The sequence below is a fragment of the Melospiza melodia genome, chromosome 24 (genome assembly GCF_035770615.1).
Source record: "Melospiza melodia melodia isolate bMelMel2 chromosome 24, bMelMel2.pri, whole genome shotgun sequence".
Classification (NCBI taxonomy): domain Eukaryota; kingdom Metazoa; phylum Chordata; class Aves; order Passeriformes; family Passerellidae; genus Melospiza; species Melospiza melodia.
In genome coordinates, this window is record NC_086217.1 from 12,888,842 (window position 1) to 12,910,341 (window position 21,500).

At 38.8% G+C, this 21,500-nt stretch overlaps 1 protein-coding gene across 2 annotated transcripts; it reads right to left on the minus strand.

Annotated features, from left to right (window-relative positions):
- Positions 1–317: 317 nt before the first annotated feature.
- CSNK1D (casein kinase 1 delta) lies at positions 318–21,157 on the minus strand. Of its 2 annotated transcripts, XM_063175913.1 has the most exons (10): positions 20,854–21,082; positions 17,863–17,973; positions 16,069–16,217; positions 15,362–15,590; positions 14,798–14,968; positions 13,212–13,360; positions 12,469–12,640; positions 12,029–12,168; positions 5,555–5,621; positions 318–3,732 (listed from the first exon to the last, which is right to left on the minus strand). In XM_063175913.1, the coding sequence occupies exons 1-9, from the start codon at positions 20,927–20,929 to the stop codon at positions 5,589–5,591; spliced, it is 1,230 nt and encodes a 409-aa protein (XP_063031983.1). In that variant the 5' UTR covers positions 20,930–21,082; the 3' UTR covers positions 318–3,732; positions 5,555–5,588. The 2 variants fall into 2 exon arrangements, with proteins under 2 accessions (XP_063031983.1, XP_063031984.1); XM_063175914.1 differs by lacking the exon at positions 5,555–5,621 and having other exon boundaries at positions 20,854–21,157.
- Between the last annotated feature and the right edge of the window lie 343 nt (positions 21,158–21,500).

Here is a 21,500-nt window from a genome sequence, read left to right on the forward strand (position 1 = left end):
ACAGAAGAACCAAACCATACTAGTCTTAATAATATTAAGCAAGGAAAAAACCCACCAACATCTAAGAAGTTGTAAAGTGTTAATACTGTGCAAATATCTGCTGAAAAAGTCGGTATGATTTGGCTGTGAAACAGATTCTTACTGAAGACCAGGCCTCTGAGCACTCTCCTTGCACAAAAGTATTGAACAATACACATAGTCTATACCAATTCAGGTTCAGACAGTCACTTAAATCTACACATATGCATGTAAAATCAATAACTGTCACTTGAATGAATCAAAGGGAAACATACTGTTTTTAATAACAAAATACCGCATTCTTTCACAGTAAAACCTTTTTATTATTGACCTAACTCATCCAGTGAATTTTAGAAGCTGCTGTAGGATTAAGTTCATGATGGATTACACTTGCTCACAATCTCAAAGCTTAAATTTTGATTTCTGAACAGATGGCCCAGCACAATTAAAAAAACAGTAGCATTGTTTGTTTTAATTTGGTATTTTGTACACAAAGTGCACCTCTTGTAAAGCAAAAGTCAAAGAACAAAATCAACACCTTTTTACTTAATTATTTTAAAAGAGAAACTAAATATTTTTGAAATCAACATGTATGCTCCTCTAGCCAATGCTATACTCAAGGGTCTGGGACATGAGGAAACAAAGATAAGTAGTTATGCTCATAACATTTTTCCTACTGGAAACTATGACTTCATCAACATGCCTTCCTCCAAAGAGTACTTTGAATATTTTCATGAAGCTAACATGGAATACATGGACTCAAATGTTTTCTCTTAATAGCTCTCTTAAAGCAGAGGATTTATTTTCTTTTTTTTTTTTAAAGTACTTGTACCACAAAAACTCAAGGACTCTGTAACCACTCAAGATTATGTAAAACAGCGGCACAGGTGGTATTTTCCATATAAAAGCATATACACAATTTTAAGTGAAAACCATGAGAAGAAATTAAAATATCCTTCCAACTTCTAAAGGTCTGTAAATAAGAAAATACAGAGGGTTCCTGAAGGTGCGCCTACCCTCACGTTATAATAGACTTTTGAGAATCACATAGCAAAATCTGGAATTTTATTATACAGGGCACCACTGTGAGTACAGCTCACTATTTTTCTTGCCTTTATCTTAGCTACCATAACTGATCTAATCTCAATTCCCCTACTAGACTTTCTTATCAATACCCTGCATTACTTGATACGCAAAAGCTTTTGTACAAAATTAAAAACTTCTGGAAAAAAAAGAAGTATCCAAACAAAAACATTTACCTTTAAATTGGCAAAAAGGTATGCTTTCTGTGAGCAAAGTAATTAATGCTTTCTCTTTCTTCCTGTACACCCCAGGATCATAACTACCAAACTCTTTCACTGAAAGTTTTGCTACCAAGACAGTATCTTCAAATGTTTGCAACTGACAATATTCTTTGCAAGTACAGAAATCCCTTGAAAAAAAGAAAAAAGAAGAGAGAAATGAGAAAAGAGAAGAAAAAAAGGAAGAAAGGAGAAAAAAGAAAAGAGTTGCATCAGGTAAATGGTGAAGATTCATTGCAAGTCAGTAAGTTACACCAAGAAGAACAGAAGTTATTATGAATGTATTTACACAACTGTTAAATTACACAAATACAGTGGTAGTACAAATGAAGTGCTTTGAGATACTGGTTTGTACACAGGTTTATATAGACAGTCCAACTATTTTCTGCATGATGGAATTTAGCTATTATGAGGACAAAAACTGCCCACAAGTGAGTACAATTCTAGAAATCTGCAGTCAACTTTTAAGTATAGTACAGCAATCTAATGGTCCAGATACATAGGAAATAAAAAGCCTGTTTTTTTCAGTCCCTCAAACACTACACTATTAACCACAGGTATTTACAAGAAAAGCACAGTGAAGTGTAAAACTGCTCAAATGGTAGTGCACATGCCTAAAATACCGAAGTCTATCGTAACTGAGGAAATAACTCTCTTATGCAAACTTACCAATCAATCAAATTCTTGCACTTTTCCACTATACTCTCCCCAAACACACATTTCCCCAGTCTGACCCAGAGTACACACAAGCAAATAGCTAATGTTATGAAAGCATCCAAAGAAGAATGATAATTCTTGTTACGGGGACTTTTGAGAGGGGCAAAAAAGAATTTGTAAACACCCAAAAAATAAAAACTACTCTTCATAAAAATCTGCAGACCAATATACCTTTAAAAATTGTCTCCATTTCTCAAAATACCTAACTGTTCAAACAAAATCTCTGTACATACCTTCCAGCACAGAACTTCCCATAATTTCAGTCATAAAGAGTTCTGGTACTGTTCCAAGTACCGTAAGGACAGAACACGTACTTTTACAAGACCATTTACAGTAACAGACAGTATGAAGAATTTCCCATATTTCATAACCAACAGGAGCCAACAATACCTGCAACAACCTGAGCATGTTTAGTCATTCATGCCTAGCTAAATTACTCTGGGCATTCTCAGGTTAAATATACTTAAGAATTAAATATGATATGCATCTGAATTGTAAAAATTCTCAAGATTTTATGGCAAGAATAGGTTACTATGTTTGTGAGGGTGTTTAGTTTTTGTTTTTTTTTTGGTATAAGAATTCCTTTTTTGAGTCTTGGCATGTAACAGAAGGCCTAAATCACTGTATTTATTTATAAACATGTGGATACTGAATGAAACATGCAAATTCTCTGAAGATTCAGCAGCAATGTCTATTTTGCACTTGTAACAGTCTCCAAGCTAATCAGCCTCAGCGGAGAAGAAACAAAATTTTCTGAGTAAAAACAATGTTTGAAAGTATCCATTCACCCAAACTAAGCAGAAAGACAGAACAAGCTTTCTAATTCTAAATCCCTCAAGTGCCAGTCTTTTACTTTGTTCTTAATGTTCTTTACAAAAAAGAAATTCATCATTACAATCTCTACTATACTTAAGACTCTCCTGCAGGGTATTTAGTTATCCTCTTCTATGAAACACAATGAGTATTAAAAAATTCATTTGTGCTACACAGAAAGTTAAATGTCCAGTGTGAATGAAGACAGCAAACAGTAAAATAAACTTCTAACAGTTTTAAAATCTTCATGAAAAAACCAACTCAGAATGGGACAATACGTGAAAGTAAACAATTTAAATAACAGCAGATGGTTTTGATTCATTTACATGTTCCCTGGCAGACTAATCTTTTAAACAAGAAATTTCAAGTCATTATCTTTAGTTCAGGTTTGTTTATACTCTACATTTTTAAATCAGACAAAAGCAAGAGTTCTTTACAGAGAAGTAAGCCAATAATTTTAGCAAAATGATACAAAAAACTTTCTTAAACCAAGTAAAAGATTTATAGTTACAGTAGAATAATAAAAAGGGAGTAAAGTCTGCCGCCTGTGGAGGGAAAACTGAAATGGCCATCCAGTAACAGGCGGTGAACTCTGTAAACCATCTTTCTTTTCCAGCCCTGTTACCACAGGGTTCTCTTAAGGTCATTGGGTTTCTGGCAAAAGCGTCCTGTAATGGCAGCTGCTGGAGTCTCTGCATGTTCCTCCAAGAGCTTTTTAGGTCACATGGAGAACTCCAATTTCCGCTCTAGTTTAGGGTATATTTGCTAGTAAAGCCATTGATAACATGGGAGATCAGCCATGCATTATCTGCCCTCCATGGCAAAATAATTTTCACCGGTGCACAGCAGACTGGAGAACACTGGTAGTAACCCGAGCAGGAATCTACCAAAGCCAAAAAACAAGACAACATCAGCACATATCCTTCCACTTAACATACAAGTGTCTTGCAATGTACTTCTAAACTATCAACTGCCAAAATATAAGTGTGTGAATTTAAAATTCAGTGAGGAATATAATGTTTCACATCCACCTATAGCTACACAAAGTTCCCTACCATTTTCCTCTTTTATTAGAAGTTAACATGGAAAATTCACCTTTCCAGTCAGAGGGCATGTTTTGAAGAAAATTAGACAGAGCATAAACATGTGCAGAAGAACAAACCAACCAGATCAAAACACTATCAACGCACATTAATAGACTCAATGGATAATTAATTTTTAAAAAATATTAAGAAGGTAAAAAATAAATTCATTATTTTCAATAGCTTTTCTCTGTCCATGGGACACTGTGTTAAAAGATACCTCTTGTATTTCCATAGCTTGACCTACTGAAGTAAGCGTAGCATTATTTCTTACCACTTTCACCGTGAAAGTGAAAAACTATACATCTCCGCAATTTAAGAAGCAAGAAACATCTAAGTAGCTGGATCGGTATTCAGTATTCGTTTCAGTTGTGAACAACTACAAATACTAAGGCATACAGTATAGGCCAACCAATGTAGCCACATACCAGACTAGACCCGAATGTGCATGTTTCCTGCATACAGGCTTTTCAATGCAAAGCTTTAGGTTTACTTTTTTGCATTTTTTGTAACATCTATTTTTTTACTAAGATCTGATAACTGGTCTTTAAAGTGCTAAGCTGTCATTTACAGTTGGATCTTTTTAATGATATACAATGTTTGAGAAGCAGGTTGTGCAGAGTCAGCCAAGCACACAAAGCAGAAGGAGAAAACAGAAGAGAAATAGCAGGACTCTTCACCAACTAGAGATACAGGATTAATGCAAGCTTAAGCTTTATAGAGAAAGTGAGACAGCAGACAAGAGTTACACAACAATTTATTAAGGAACAGAAAAATCTCACAGCTTTTTTTTTAATATATAGCAAATCAAAGAAGCTCTTGAAATACTTAAGAAAAGTATCCCTCAGCCACTAAGGTTCAGATTCCAACTGAAAGCTGTTATTTCTCATATGAAACCTATTATTGCCAAAAGCAGAACAGACTAAAAAGCCAAAAGCTGCACACAGAAAGGCAGAGACTTCTACTGCACTGAACAGTGGAAAGGACTTGGTAATATCTAAATTCAAGTCTGCCTACCTCTGAGATGCTCATGGTCAACTATTCCTGTTAGTATGTGAACGTTTGTTTTAAATATAGATCTGAACAGATCTGAGTTTTTTAAAATGAGAGTTCATAAGGCATGGAGAACAGTGAAAAATGGACATGGCTGTAGTAGAACATTCCATTAATGAAAAGACAAGACAGAGCCTCATTTGAGCAATACTGTCAATTGAGTCTTCATACAGGTAATTTTGCTTTTATGATTCTGAAGCAGATCTGTTTTTTAATGGATGACATACTGCTGCATCAATATCCTTGGAAAGACACGTAATTCTCATACAGCTAATATTTTGACTTGGTTATTTTACTTTATTGTTGATACTTGAACAATTTTAGGGACCTTTTAAAGTCACATTATTGTCAACTCTGCTTAAAAGTCCAAGTGGAACAGCAGTAGTAACTCAGCTTTTGGAAAGACATTTGCTTTTAAGTTAGAGAAAAATCAGTGCTTCATCAAGCATCTGACCAGAAGGCACAGATACAATATGAGATCACATGAGTAGAAGAAGCAAAGTCGGATGTTTCCAAAGAGTTTTTTCCCCGTCCCATACAATGTTTTGGTGTCGAATGAGAAGCACTCACCCAGTGCTGCCTTCCAACGAAAGGAGACGAGCAGCTACTTGCCATGGTGTTCGAAAGGAATGCTATTCTGAGGTAGGGGAAAAGACAGCAATTTTTAACAGTTCCACTGCCCCAATATATAAAGATGTCTTAATAAAAATCCAACCTGAACTTGCAGTAGCAACTCTATCTTTTGAGAAGCTCTGATTTCAGACTTCTATAAGACATTTCCATCATATTAAGAGGTGCGTAAAAGAAACAAATCATTAATCCTCAAAGGAAGCTGACAGGGTCAGAAGAACAACACAGAGTATGATGCCTATTAAGATGGGTGGAGAAAGATTTGTGGATACAGAAATGAAAAATGAAGAAGCACTTGAAGTATGGCACAACACTTAAGTTATTCAATGCCAGTGTTGGCTACAGTCTTTTAAAACCTTCTTCTATCAAAGAGCCATAATCAAATATTTCTTTGTGCAGCACTTCAATCTTTCCTTTCAACTACAGAGAATACCTCTATTACCAATTGGAATTTGCCACAGCTTTGACTGTTGGGTGCTGAACATGTTACATTCAAGAAAAAAAATATTAAACAACTTACTGTGTAACCATGAGCAGTCAGACTGAACCTTTCATTGAAGGAAATGAAGACTACTCACCCATAACTAGACTCTTGAGATGATCATGCTTTCAGGATTCAGTCTGTGCACGTGGACGAGCAGAACTGATTCAAAGTAGTTTTTACTAGAATACTCATTACCTCATTTACTACCTCCTTTATTACACCTCTTAATGTTTAAAAACTTTGTGTAAAGGAGACTTAGGGAACAACTCAGTGTTCAGGAGCAGATGAATCTTTTAACAGTTGGTATGATTTTCTGTCTAACACACTGCACACAGAGCTGAAATTTAGGTTTGCTTTAAACTTGAACACACCACTTAGAAATTAATCGAGTCTCTATGCAAAGGAGGAGAGATGATCTACTTATTTTAGAAGTTGTTTCAGTAGGTAACTACTTTCACTTAGACCTCTATTTTGCCCTTCTTTACTTGTGAGTGGTTTTAATTTTATGTGATAGGTTCTTCACATATTTTCTCCTTAAACATTAATTCCTGTTAAAATCATTTGGTCTCAAACACCACACCAACTCACTCATGACACTTTCTTAGCTTTCAGTACAAACTGAAAGAAGTAGATTTGAAACTCTTACACTGTACAATCTGTTCTCCCAATCCATCTAACTAATGACACAAAATAACATGTCCACTTCTGTTCATTACTGTATCATACATAGGAGGAAATTGTGCCTTTTCATTACAGAAACCACACTAACTTCTCCAACATTACATCTCCCTCCTCAGTCATTACTTACCACAGATACAGCTCCCCCATACAGGAAAACAGCCTCCACTTCTTCATCCTAACCAGAATTTGGAGTACTTCAGGAATACACATTTGAATGGACTGTGCTCGACCACTCAGCTCCCACTGATGTTTATCACTGTGAACTCACAACTTGCAGGTTTTCTGCTGTTGCATTCACTTCATAGAATCCAGAAAAGTACTGAATAACATGTGCCATAGAATTTACATAATTTCATTAGAAACACTTAAATTTCACGAACCACTTCATAACACACAGCAGTACTTCAATAAATGCTTGTTACTTAGTGTTAGAAACTGCATGTCTTTTTTGAGAAGAATGACTTAGGTGCTATGCAGACACTATCTTGGATGCCGGCAATGACATCTATTTTGCTATGCTTAGCAATTACCATTTTTCCATGAGCATTAAATTTCTCTGAGAATGCCTAGTTTTCGTAATAGAACTGCAGTTCCTATTATCAAATTTCTCTGAGAATGCCTCCTTTTCCTAAGAGAACTCTGGTTCCTATTATTTGCATTCACAGCCTTAGTTTTTCAGTTTCAGTCTTATTTGATCAGAATTCAGTTTGGAAAAAAGAAAGATAAACACGTGGAGTAGTCATCTTTAAGAACTCTACTTAGAGGCTAGTAGCTTTCCTTGTCTGAATAACATCTGTACATTTCATTGTCCAGAATTTAACAAGCAGCAACCTGTCCTTTAGATAAATAGAGGTGGAGATTACAGATGCACTGTTGCATTACCAAACCAAAGCATAAAGTAAATGAAATAACAAAACTAATGTCTCAAATACTTGAGGTTTTCCTAAGAACAAGGTATACAGATAATGGAAAACTCATGGCTATAACTATTGACCTGGCTAACATCAAAGGATAAATTCTGATTACAGAAGAGCTACTTTAGTATTATGAAAACTGTAAAGAGCATAAGCTATCAACGCCTACAACTTGCACCATCCTGCCTGCAAGAGAGTGACAACTGGGAAAATGAAAAGTGAATTTTCTCTAGCAAGCTCAAGCAGTAGTGTTATAAGCTATAGTCTAAGTAAAGTGTTTCAGCCACACCACTCAAGTTGCAGAAGATGAAGGCAGGGATTGGGAAAATGAAAACCATCCACTGCGGAAGATGACTGGCTTTGGGACTGTTTAAAGAACCTGAAAATGCACAAGTCTGTGGGACCTGATGACACATGTCCATCCAGAGGTTCTGAGAGATCAGGCCGAGTAAATGGCTACACCACTATCCATCATATTTGAGATGTCATGGCAGTCCAGTGTAGTTCCCTCTGACTGGAAAGGGGAAACCATAACCCCCAGTTTTATAAAGGGAAATATGTCACACCTCAGTGCCTGGCAAAGTCATGTAACAGATCTTCTTGGAAACTATGTTAAAGCACATGGAAAATAAGGAGGTGATTGGTGTTAGACAACATAGCTTCACAAAAGCTGAATTGACTCCAACAAATTTGGGGACTTTTTACAGTGTGGCTAAGCAGTGGTGGATGAGAGAAGAGCCACATGTATCACCCAGCCGAACTTGTGCAGAGCACTGGATGCTGTGTTGCATGACATCCCTGTCTCTAAACTGCAGAGACACAGATTTGACACATGGACCACTTGGTGGATAAGGAACTGGCTGGATGGTTGCACTCAAAGAATTGTGGTCAGTGAGCTCAATGTCCAAGTGGAAAACAGCGATGAGTGGTGTTTGTCCCTCAGTATTGGGACCAGCGCGGTTCAAAATCTTTGTCAGCAACATGGACAGTGGAAACAAGCGTACCCTCACCAAATGTGCTGACAACAACAAGCTGTGTGGTGCAGTCAACCGGCTGTAGGGAAAAGGATGCCATCCAAAGAGACCTTAACAAGCTTGAGAAGTGGGTCTTTGGGAGCTGCATGCAGTTCAACAAGGTCAACTGCAAGGTCCAGCATGTGGATCAGGTCAGCCTCAAGCATAAGTACAGGCTGGGTGAAGAATGGATGGATCGTAATTAGCTCTGGGGAGAAAAACTTGGGTGTGTTCATAGATTAGAAGCTCAACATGACTCAGCAATGTGCACCTGCAGCCCAGAAAGCCAACTATGTCCTGGGCTGCATCAAAAGAAAAGTGACCAGCAACTTGAGAGAGGGGATTTTACCCTCTATTCTGCTCTTGTGAGACCCACGTGGAGTACTGTGTCCAGTTCTGGGGCCCCCAACACAAGAACAAAGCTGACAATGTTAGAATGAGTCCAGAGAAGAGCCACAAGTTGACAACAGTGCTGGAGCACCTCTCCTACAAAGACAGGCGGAGAGAGTTGGGGCTGCTTAGTCTGGAGAAGAGAAGATGAAGACTTTGGGGAGAACTGAGAGTAGCCTTGCAGTACCCAAAGGGGGCTTGCAAGAAGGCTAAAGAGGGGCTATTCTCATGGCATGTAAAAGTGCACATAGTGGCAAGACAAGGGTGAACGGCCTTAACCTGAAGGAGGGTAGATTTATTTATTAGGAAGAAATTCTTTACTATAAGGGCAGTGAGGCATTAGACCAGGTTGCCTAGATAGGTTGTGGACTCTCCATCTCAGGAAATGTTCAAGGCCAGGCTGAATGGGGTTCTGAGTAACCTGGCCTATTGGAAGGTTCTCTGCCCATGGCAGGGAGGTTGGAATGAGGTGATCTTTAAGGTCCCTTCCAATCCAGCTCATTTCCCCTGCAAATCTCTCTTTCCCTCCAATTGCAACAGGCCCATGGGAATCTGTTCAAATTATACTAGTTACACACCGTTATTTGTTCACCATGAGTAGATACCAGCAGTGGTTCACTGTCTTAAGAACTAAATGAATACAGCAGTCAATGAATTATTAGTTCTAACAAACTCAAGAGAAGATACTGACTAGGCCGCTTTTGAGACTGTAAAGAAGTCAACCAAGCAGTCCTGTACTTGGAGCAGAGTGTTAAAAAGAGCAGGTATGGAATGTGCCATTAAGCCAGATGGTACTATGGGCCCATATCACAAATTACACATCTGGATGTTTAAAGACCACTCAGAAAACAGCCCAAAGACCACTCAGAAAACCACTCACTGCTCTCACAATGTTCACATTCTACAGGCCAGGCAGAACCAAAATGGATCTACAAGACCAACTGTATTACTCGTATTTTGAAATGTTTACAATAGTGTCACCTGCACAATGAGCGACGCGTCACAAACGTAGCAAAAACATTAAAGATGTACTTGCACCTAAAACAATCAAGGGGCATTGCTACACTTCTGTCTGTTACTGCTATAACTCATTTATGTGACTGTTAACAGAGACAAAGCATCTGAGATTTGCTCAGACTGCCAAAGATCTGGCATATACATTTTGCCACAAAACCATCTTTATATTAAAGTAAATGTTCAGGGAGAAGTCTGCATCACAGCCTCACATAATATTCAAGGTCAAAAAGGACTCCTGGAAATCACGTAGCCCAATCCCACTGCCCAAAGCACAGTCAACTAGAGCAAGACACTCAGGACAATGTCCAGTTGGGCTCCAAGTAATTTGGAAAAGGGAGACGCCACAACTTCTTTGGGCAACCTGTTACATTCCTTGCCCACCTTCATAGTAAAAAAGTTTCTCTGTATGTTTAAACGGAATTTCCTGTATTTCAATTTGTGCCCGCTCTCCATAGTCCATTCACTGGATATTGCTGCAAACAGTCTGGTTGCACCTTCTTTACATTCTTCTAACAGGTATTTATGAAATTTACAAGATCCATAACTATGCACAATTCTCCCCTTTGTTTTCAAACTATTTAAAAATATTTAAACGTGAGAATTTCTGGTGGCAAGAATAGCAGTTCAGTGAACAGTACAAGATGGTGAAACTTGTACCAAAGCCAGTACAGAAAACCTCACCTACACTCTATTCTTGCCCAGTCATTTCTGTTCCTGTTCATCCCTTGTGCAAGCATAAGTATCTGTCCAGCTACATGGTGAAACAAATCATTCAGCTCAAACTCCCCGCCACCCCAAATGCCACTTGGCTTTTATCACAATGGAATTGTTTCTCCAACCCACTTCACTCTCAGTCTTCGTTAGATTGGGATGTCCAGTCTGAATATCCATATCCACCCGGCCTCCATCTAAAAAACTGTTCTTTCAAGCAGTAAGATTTCATACGTAAGAACATGTACTATCCAAAAGTAATTAACTCTGCCAATTAAATGATGAAGCTAAAAGGAACCAAGTTAATTTTTTTCAAGGTGCTCTGTCAACAAGGAACAAGTCCCTGGCAAAAATGATGCACTTGGAGCTCCTGCACAGTAGTGAGGCATGATGGAAAAACCCCTAGGTCACTGCAATAGTCCCCCTAACATACTGCTTTCCCAGAAATGTTGCAGAATGTCTACAGATTGGCTGATTTCCATTTTGTAAGTAAGACTGAAAGTAAATTGTACAAAGCCAAGCTACACACTGTTTGGGACAAGACTGTCAATATGCTGAGGAAGGATAGAAACACATTTAACACTGTTAGCCCTAAAAAGAAACATTCTTAGAATTTCTTTGCTAAGTCACTGTGAGCAGCAAGGATGATTTCAATGCGACTATGAATCATTATTATCCTCCTGCCATTCTCTTCAAATGAGCCTTCTGCAACATATCCAGCATCCATATATGTGGCCTCTTATGGGCTCTGAATTAAGAACACTGCACTACAACCGTGGTGTTGTAGTGCAGTGCTCTTAATTCACTATTGCACCTTCTATTCTTCACCAAATGCTTCTTGCCTTTTCTGCACCAATATTGTGTGCTCTGCTGATCCAGAAACAAGATTCACTACGGTCTCTTACTCTGCTTCTTCACTTATAACAGGTATAAGAAACTCTATGAGTCAAGGAGCTACATCCCATAGCAGTAGGTTAAAATGCTGCACCTCTAGAATTTTGCATCCTCTCATTGCTCTCAAGGTAAAAATAAAAATTTCTTTACGCCCACATTATTCAGGCTAAATGTCAAGCATTTACATGAATGAACATCACCTGCAAAAACAGTATGAAATTACATCAATTACCTGATAAGTTCTTTTGGCAAATTAACTTTATCAAATCACCCTCATTTTTTCCAATACACAGATTTATTTTTTTTTTACCTGCGAAGTTGACATGCGAGAGGTATCTTGTCGGCCTGTTAAATCAGACGAGGAGATATTGACTGGGGCACCACGATGCAATCTCATACTCACTTTCCTTTCCCGTTCCATACCGGATACTGGCCGAGGAGAGGTGTTGGCTGTGAGAAAAACGGTATGAGATTCTCATAATGAGAAATGCCATGTTAACACAGTCACTGTAAAAATTACACTCTTGCTGTTTGCACACAAAAATTCCACATAACCAAACGAGGAATCAAGGCTGTTCAACATTTCATAGAAATACAAGTATCAATTGCCAGGGAAGGAGCATATGTAAATACCTTCAATCTACTAAAAATCAAGGGAGAAAAAACCAAACCAAAAGGCCAAACTCTGCCCAGACACAAACTGCCAATTAGTCTACAAGAAAGCACTTACCCAGCTACTTGCTTACTCACCAGCATGTGAAGTTGGGGTAAGGGGAGTAGGAGGAGCTACATCTTGTGTTCCTCTTATCCTGCCAGAAGCAGTAGAGGGTAATCCACGTACAGCTGGATTTCGTGTATGTCTTAATCTTTCCTCTCGTTCCCGTCTTTCACGTTCAGCATCTTCAGCTGCTCTGCTTGCACCCTAGGGGCCAAGAGTAGTGAACAACTTTGGGGATTACTCTTTACAACTGTATGTTTATAAAAGTACTGAAAAAGAAGTACTGGACAATGTGTGAACTGAAGTTTGAGAAGGCACCAGCTGCTTTGGTAAAATTTCTTGAGAACTGCCGTAAATTGTGTTCATACAGCTGCTTGGACAGTCTTCAAAATGTTAATGTACACGTGTACTGTTACAGCAGCTGGACACCTCCTCAAATGTTGCAAACGACCTTTGATAAAGATCAAAGTGGGAGAAAGTAGTAATTCCACAACCTAGCCTGGTGACTGCCCTAAAAGATCTAAGAAGCCTTCCACATTAAAAGCTTTGTAACTGTAATTTAGTTGTCATCCAAGCCTTATAAAATGGATCCTGTATCTCCTGCCTTTCTCCTCATTTCCTGATCTTTCTGTCTATACAGTAGAGTTGCCAAGAGGAAATATGGAAGACAATCTTACAGTATCAATTAAGGTACTCAAAACTAACAATGCAGTAACAGAACCCAACCAGAACAATTAAAAATTCCAAGTTTTAGAAAGCTGTGTGAGCTACTCACAAACTTCAGCATGTTCCAGTCAAATACATAGTCATAGGAGAATCCTTGCCGATGAAAAAGGTTTCTGAATAATTGCCTTAAATAGGAATAGTCCGGCTTGTCATCAAAACGCAAAGAACGGCAGAAATTCAAGTATGTGGCAAATTCGGCTGCAATTAAAGGAAACCTGGTTTTTATCTACAGCTTCACATTGGCTTTTTGTAATTCTGTGTCAAAAACATCCAAACCTGAAAAGCAGGGACTCTTCTTAACACAAGAAAAAGAATAATGATTTAATACTGGAAATTCACTACAGGAAACACTATCATGTCAATCCTGAAAAAGAAATTATTTTTCTATCACAGAGCGGGCAAAGATCTCATTTTTTCGACAGCACAGAGGACCCAATAACACAGTTCTTTAACCAACAGCTGGTGGGTGGGGGAGAAAAGTTTCAAAACTTTGCTTGGAACATATTGAACACAATTTATTGTGGGACATGGAACAGCATTTTCTTTGTTAAGACACACAGAGATTCATGTCTGCTTTGTCTCCCAGGTAAGTCACCACACATTTTTAATTTACAATAGTCTGAACACTTCTTTTTAAAGGGCAAGCAAAATATTACAAAGGAAAAAAAAAGAATACTGTAGTGAATTCAGTGCACCAGAGAAAAGCAGCAGTATCAAAATAATAGCTTTTGACTTTAGGTTTTCCCAAATGAAATAACAGAACAATTTATATTAAGAAAGAAATTCTAACTAACGGCACAAGAGAATCTGATTAGTCTTCCCTGCCTGTAAACCCCTGAGAAAACATGTAATTCATGAATGTAAAGGAACATGCATGAAGCAACACTTGAAACACATAATGATGCATTTTCACACAACCCAAACAAAAACTATAGTTCTTGTCATTGTAACAAGAGGGTGAAGAGACAGAACTCTTTGTGAAATTAAAATAGTCTCTGATGACAGCCAGTGTAACTATGTTTTAAAACAAACTGAAGTATCATTTTACAATACTCAAAAATGGCTTATTGTTGTTGAGGTCTAAATAACAAACTGAGAAACAGAACTGCTCTGAGGCATGATGCTAGGATACAGCAGTGTTTCTTATGCTTCTCACAAATTCTAATCCATCAGCAGGCAAAACCAGATGAACCTGGGATGATAATTCCCAAGCAAAACAACTAAAGTAGATAAGAGATGCATCTGACTACACAATCCAATTCATCCAAGAAACAGTACCCACACAGACAGAGAAAAAGGCAGTTTGTTAAAATGCTATTTGTCTGTTGCCAATTATCCAGCCAACAGGCGCACAAAAATTACATCACAAATCAGGGTACCATGCTACCCTTCCTCCTGAGGGCACTTAACAGTTGAGACAAGGGATCCCTAGAAATGCTCTATGAACACAAAAGATCTGTCTTCAGCATAGTATTTTTACCACACATGTGGTAAAATCATGGGGAGATAAGTAAGGGGAAGAGGAGAAGGAGAGAGACAGATGGTGAAAAAGAGTAGTAGAATTTAACATAAGGAAAGGAGATGTACCACTAAAAAATGAACACATAGTCCTAGTGTCACAGAAGAGTAACTTACAAGGATATCCTTTACACAAAACCTCAATGGGTGTAGACATTTTCTTTTCACTGATACGTTCGTATTTCTGCCTCTTTGTTGCTGCTTTCAGTCCCTGCCAGGGGAGGGAGCCCAGGTTAAAATACATCAGTACATAGCCCAAGGACTCCAAGTCATCTCTGCGAGATTGCTCTACAACAGCATAAAAAAGTGAACTCATTAGGTTTCATTTTCTACTGGCAAAACAAAAGTCTGTGCAACAAGATTGTTATAAAAACCCTTACAAAAACAAGAGAGAGCTGAGTGTTACTATGCCCATGACCAACTCATTCAGTAAAAGAAAAGCCTTTTATCCTTACAGTTATTTTTAAAAAGTGCTAATTCCCAAGCATTACAAACTCAGACTGAACAGACTAATATAGACTGAATCCCACTTAATAAAGATATACAAGGCCATGCATGCTGTAGTCTTAGTGTCAAAAATAGGGACTGTCTCCTATGCCTCCACAAAGCAACATCGACTTGCACTAAGATTACATGCATCGACACTCTTGAAGCTTCTATTTATTGCCTTCCCCAGCTCACCAATTCCAAGATGAGTGTTGATGGATGCATAACGGGCAGTTCCCGTTAAGTTTTTATTTTCACGATATGGAATATGTTGATGAGTTCGAGCATCCCGATACTTCTTTGCTAGTCCAAAGTCTATTATGTAGACAAGATTGCCTTTCTTCCCCAGGCCCATTAAGAAGTTATCTGGCTTCACATCTCGGTGGATGAAGTTCTTAGAGTGAATATATTCAATTCGACTAATCTAAATACAGAACCACAAAAAAACCACCATTGTCAAGAGACTAAGCACACATCTTTTTCTGACAAAAACACTAGAAATGGTGTCTAAATAATGAAAGAGGCCACTCCCCTTTCTATTGTAAAATGTAAGGGAATTAAAAAGAACAATTTAGAAGACAACAGACAAACCTTTCCAGCTCTTTGCCCGTGTGTATTTTACAAAACCAGGACAATCTGTTTCCAAAAACTTTCTAGGGGAAATTTCTTAGTCTTTAAGCAGTGCAACACCCGGTTTGCAAACAGTGCAGTTTCAGTTTTTAAAGAACTGGTAATCACTTTTCATGGGATAGTTTGGATTTACAAAAACAGAGCTACTTTTGATTTTTTTCTCTATTAATACAGCCTATTCAGCTCTAAATTTTAGAAATAAAATGAATATGATCAAAAAAATTCAATATCCCAACATATTTCACTCCCAAGGTAACAAAGTCATTTCCTACCATTTGGTCAGCAAGTAATAGGACTGTCTTGAGACTAAATTTCCTTGAACAAAAATTGAAGAGATCTTCAAGACTCGGTCCCAACAACTCCATCACCATAACATTGTAGTCCCCTTCAGCTCCACACCACTTAATTGTGGGAATACCCACTAGGAAAAAATAAATCATTTATTCAGTATAACATTTTGATTTATATAATTGATGCACACAAATCTTCAAGGCTCTTAATATTAATTCTGAGTGTCATTACCATGAATGTTTCCATTTACAGCAAAGCTTAATATTTTACGTTCAGACATTCCAAATTAAATGTGGGACAACTTCTAGCAGAATCTATACAAAATTCTAGCAACAGAGGTCTAAAAATAGCCTTTTTTCTTTTCCCCAGAAACCTTCTAGTCTTCATGCTTATCTTGTAACTTTAAAGTATTGAGCATCTTTGTTGGATTTGAACTCCAAGCATTTTACCAAGAGTAATATTCATGTAGTCTCTAGGATGCAATAAGGCACAAATCAGGAGTTTGAAAATAAAACCCTGACAACCCACTACGAGGAAAGCCTTAGAAATTAACTTAGTTTCAAAGCCTACAAAATCACCATGAAATATCTGTCTCCATCAAAATTTGCAATGAATTTCTGCCCTTCCTTCATATTCTTGTCTTTCCTTCAGTTTCATGGTATTTGCTGTTTGGTGAATCTCTACCAAAGTAGCATTGTTCATGAGATGCATTATTCATTCAGTTTTACAGTGTGATAATTAGCCCAAATTTATGGAGGAAGTCAGGAGCCTTATTTCACAAAAAAAAAAAAAAAAAAGTAGAAATGCTCAAATATTTTGAATTAAACCAGCATGTAGGTAGCCTTATTCAGATTAACTCTGACTTACTCAGAGTTAATTCTATGCATTTTGGTGTGAAATGCCGTAATTCGCTGAATTTACAGGAAGCATGATATTCTATGAAGGCTATTTCGGTTACATACAGGTGGCAACCGAATGACGAGGGAATTAAAAAGTAACTAAATGCAAATACATATTATTATCAATTTCTAGAAGTCTTATTACCCTACTTGGCATGTACTTGAGATACAGCATGGAATGCACTCTTCATGCAAAGCACATCCTCATTTGGGAAGAATTCAAGGGACTATAAAACAAACAAAACTGAACTACACCGGGTTTATGTCCCAGAACTGCACAGGAATGCTACATTTCCAGAATTTCAAAATATATGAGCAAGTTACTGTAGCAAAGCAACACACAGTAGCTAAGAAGTTGCTGCATTCCAATTCTCCACTACCAGTGCCATTTTGTCTTTGAACTCTCCCAGCAAGGAAATATTTGTAACACAGACAAAAATAATACTAACATGTACAACAAAAAATAACCTGATTGCTAAAAGTTTAGAATTGTGCTACCATAATAAGCAAGTCAGGTGAAATGGTCCAAAGTAGCGGTTACCATCTTTCACTGATCCATGAGAATCAGAAATAAAGCACTGTTCTGGGATGAAACTTTGTTTCACATTGCACAAGGTCCTCCCACTTTAATATTTTGGGAACCATGAGAAACTTTGGAGGATCTTACTGGTTATCATGAAGCATGATAGCCATGGATTTAGAACTGTTCCTCTACAACCCTTGCAGAACTAAAATGCTGCTCTTTATCTACCCTGCTGCCTTTCCCACCTTCTCCTTATTTCTCAAAAGAGATCCCAAACATTAACTGTCAGGTGGCAGACAGATCAAAGGTGTAAAAGCAGTAAAATCTTTGAAGAAGGAAAATAGTTTGCTTGCCTCCACCCTGCATCATTTTGTAGATTTTACTCTCGATGTGGAGCTGAGGATGTTTGGTTTTCACACATTCCAACTTTATTGCAACCTCCTCTCCGGCAGCAATATCAGTTCCTAAAACCAGAAGAATTAAAACATTGGTCAAAATATTTTTAAGATGCATTTCCTTTGCCAAGACTGAAACAAAATGAGCATCAACAAACTACTCCTCAATGGCAAACGTACAGAGATTAAGTACTTTCAGCCACGATTACCTAAAAATTCTTCTGAAACTTTACAGACACTCTCCAACAGACTAGGATTACAAGAGAAAACTATTGTATAATGAGAATCCAAAATTGCTGCTATCCCATTGGAAAAAAAAAAAGAACAAACAAAAAAACCCCCAGAAAAATAACAAAACTAAATCAAGTGTATCTTCTCAGGAATGTCTTTCCACTTCCAGTTTGTGGTAAAAACGGTCAGAATTAATCTTTATGAACGTGGCAAATTGACCCGCCAATGGAAGAAGTACTAAGAATTCAAATCACCTCCTCTTATGTCTTGGAAATAGAGGCTACAATTTCCCTAGATCTCAACATAGTCCGGCTGTACCCTGACACCTCATTTTACTTGGCTGGAAGGCAGCTTATCTAGACTAAAGAATATGCAGTCTGCAAAAGCTTTCTTTTAAATCTTATTAAATTCTTGTTTTAAGAATCAAAAAAGGCTTACCTGTTCACTTTCAAAGCATGTAGGGAGAAACTGACATTCTTAAATAGAAACAGTCAAGAAAATACACACTGTCACAGCCAAGCAACTTACAAGCTATAAGAAAAAAAGGAAATAGCAAAAGGAAACATGTGACACTTCACGGACATTATCTCCGAGTCTCTCTACTTCAGGAATTTGGCCCTTTTCTGCTTTATCTCATGGTTCAGGATTATGTGAAGTACACCACCTATAGTTCGATCTGATCCCCACTTTCAAAAGCCTAACTAGAGGTTCCTCTCTAGTCTCACATGTATTCAACACCCCTGTTATCTGCATTTAAGACAAAACCTGGGGACTGGAAACAGGCAAAAATAGTCAAATCTTCATCTTCAAAGCATAAAACTGAGCTGGGAATGTACACTGAAATAATCCACAAATTCACTGAGGCCTATCAGAAAGCACGTCTACTTAAATATAAATATTGACTTCTGAAATAACTTTAGAAATTATTTTAAGACACTGGTGTCTCCTGTACAGTCTGAGCAACGGAGCAGTAAATGGAGTTTTATAAAAAACTGACCACATTTCGTTTTCACAAAAAACCACAGTTTTCAAACATCTGTTCTACCACATAATGGATAGCAAAGCAAATGGGACTCTACAAAAGGCTTCAGTTCTTGAAAGACAGTAATTTTCCCTGGAAAAATAAAGGCCACCAGGATCTTCCATTAATGTACTTCCAGGCTAGTTCCATGCCTGAGCCATGCTTCATGTAAATGGGATGACATTTCCAATAAGCCCTGAGACTAAATCCATGACAACTATATAGACATAAAAAAAAAACCGTAAAACCCAGAGGATTTATTGCATAGAATTCAGTATGGCATTAATATATACACTAGCATACAGGGAACTATTACTTTCTGTGCAACTTCGCTGGTGTAAGCTGCATTCATAGAGATAAAAGTCACACATAAACGTTTATTTCCCTTGCACTTGATATTAATACTGTAATACAATCTGATTTATCTGAGCAATAGTCAAGTTTAAATTTCTCAAATCATTTCAGACTTTTCAGATTTTAACTGCTGTCTTAATTGTCCCCCAAATTCCCAGTGGAAGCTAACAAGGATTTTTGCACTAGCTTTACCACAATCTTCTATGGTCACATCTTCAATCTTCTACACATGCATTGCAGAGAGGAAGAATCACATTCTCTGACTCTAGACCACCACATGCCTTCAGTTAAATATGCGTATTTTTCATCAAGCATATGATCTGTCTTATGGATAACCAGTATTTCATTTGCTGTAAACAAGCAGCTTTAGGTAACGAATTATGTTGGAATGCCAGCTGTGCACTGCAAGATGTACGGAAAAACAACCCCCACCTGTCATACTGCATGCACTGCAAGCGTACCACATAAGCTAGCAAGTGACATTATTTTTATCTTCCACAAATACGCAGTCGATGAAACTTAACCCTTGCAAACTCCCCCTTCCCTGATTTGCTTTTCTAGGTTAACACCATTTTCAAAAGCAGAACACTTGTGTCTACCAGGCGGGACGTAATGCTCATATTTCTTTCGATTTAATCCACTTCACATGGCTTGAGAGTTTGCGAAATATGCAGAGTATTATCCGCTTTCAAAATGTTTTGCACCCGCTACCTGTGCTTGTCATAAACAGTAGCAGTAGGCTATGTTAGAGGGCTATAATAATGGATTGGCAAAGACAATTCCAATCCTTTATATTTTACAATTGCACAGCGATCACGATTAGTAACGGTCAGGAACAGGATTAGCCAAACTACCAGGATTTAAAGTTTTTTTTTACTGCAATCTATTCACTTGTACTTGTGTAATTTTTTTAGGCCTCACAGGAGAAGGAAACATCCTTCTGACAACAATTTTTCCTAGTCCACTGCAGCGATATTTAACCGTGGTATGTTTCCTTCCCGAAACGTTTTTTCGAATGCGATGGGTTGTGGCGTTTTCAGGGTTTATGCGATTTTGGGTTTTTTCATTCCTTGTTTTGAGAGGAAGCGATTTTTACCCTTATGCCCATTTTACAGACTCGAACGGTGCCCAAGGTCACTAGACAACAATGAGAAGAGGCAGCCGAGTAAACCAGAATTCCCGATTTCCGCACCATCCAAATTAGGACATGATGTCAACGAAATATTAAATTACTGCTGCTGTATCCCTAGCCCAGGTACTTGGCCCGACCTGGCTAGGCCCTCGATGATCTCCACACAGCCAGAAAACGGCCAGCTAAATCTACAGCGAGCCATCCTCCTTACCCAGGTAGATATCCCCGAAGGAGCCACTCCCGATCTTCCGGCCCAGCCGGTACCGGTTCCCAACCCTCAGCTCCATGGCGGCAGCTCGGCTCGTCCGCGACCCGGTTCTGTTGCTCTGCCCGGTCTGCTGGCTCTCGTTCTGATGCCTCACAGTCCTACGGTTTCGGATGCCATCGCGGCTTTGGTCTCGCCGCTCGACACTAGCGAGAGAATCAAGCCCGTCGCCGCACCTCCCGTGCAAGATGGACACGGATTCCCGACACGACCGGCGCCTCAGCTCCTCCGGCCCCCAGCCACCATACTGCTGACCTCACTTCCCTAGCGACGGGGGCGGGGCGCGCTGCCGCAGCGACGGGCACGCGGCGGGCGGGGCGCGGATGCCGTCCCAGCTCCCCCGCCCGCCGGTCTCTTGGTGCTCGGCTCGGCGGGAGTGCCTGCCCCGTCTTATCGCGCGTCCCAGCCACATGCCGGGCGGCGAATGAAGCCCACAGTCTTCCCGGTGCGTATGGCGTCGTCGTCCACGAGGCCGTCAGTCACCGCAGTGGAGACTTCGGCAGCACTGCGTTCCGAGGAGTGCCCGTTTGACCGGGAAGGCGGAAGGAGGTGGGTGGGTGCAGGGACAAAGTCTGAGAAGTGACAAATTTCAG

Excerpts from the sequence above, each read along its gene's own strand:
- CSNK1D (XM_063175914.1), bottom strand. The coding sequence starts at position 20,929 with ATGGAGCTGAGGGTTGGGAACCGGTACCGGCTGGGCCGGAAGATCGGG. Across the intron at positions 16,218-17,862 it reads CAAAATGATGCAGGGTGGAG|TGGGTATTCCCACAATTAAG; the intron begins GCAAGCAAACTA and ends ATTTTTTCCTAG. Across the intron at positions 13,361-14,797 it reads TTTGTGTAAAGGATATCCTT|CCGAATTTGCCACATACTTG; the intron begins GTAAGTTACTCT and ends CTTTAATTGCAG.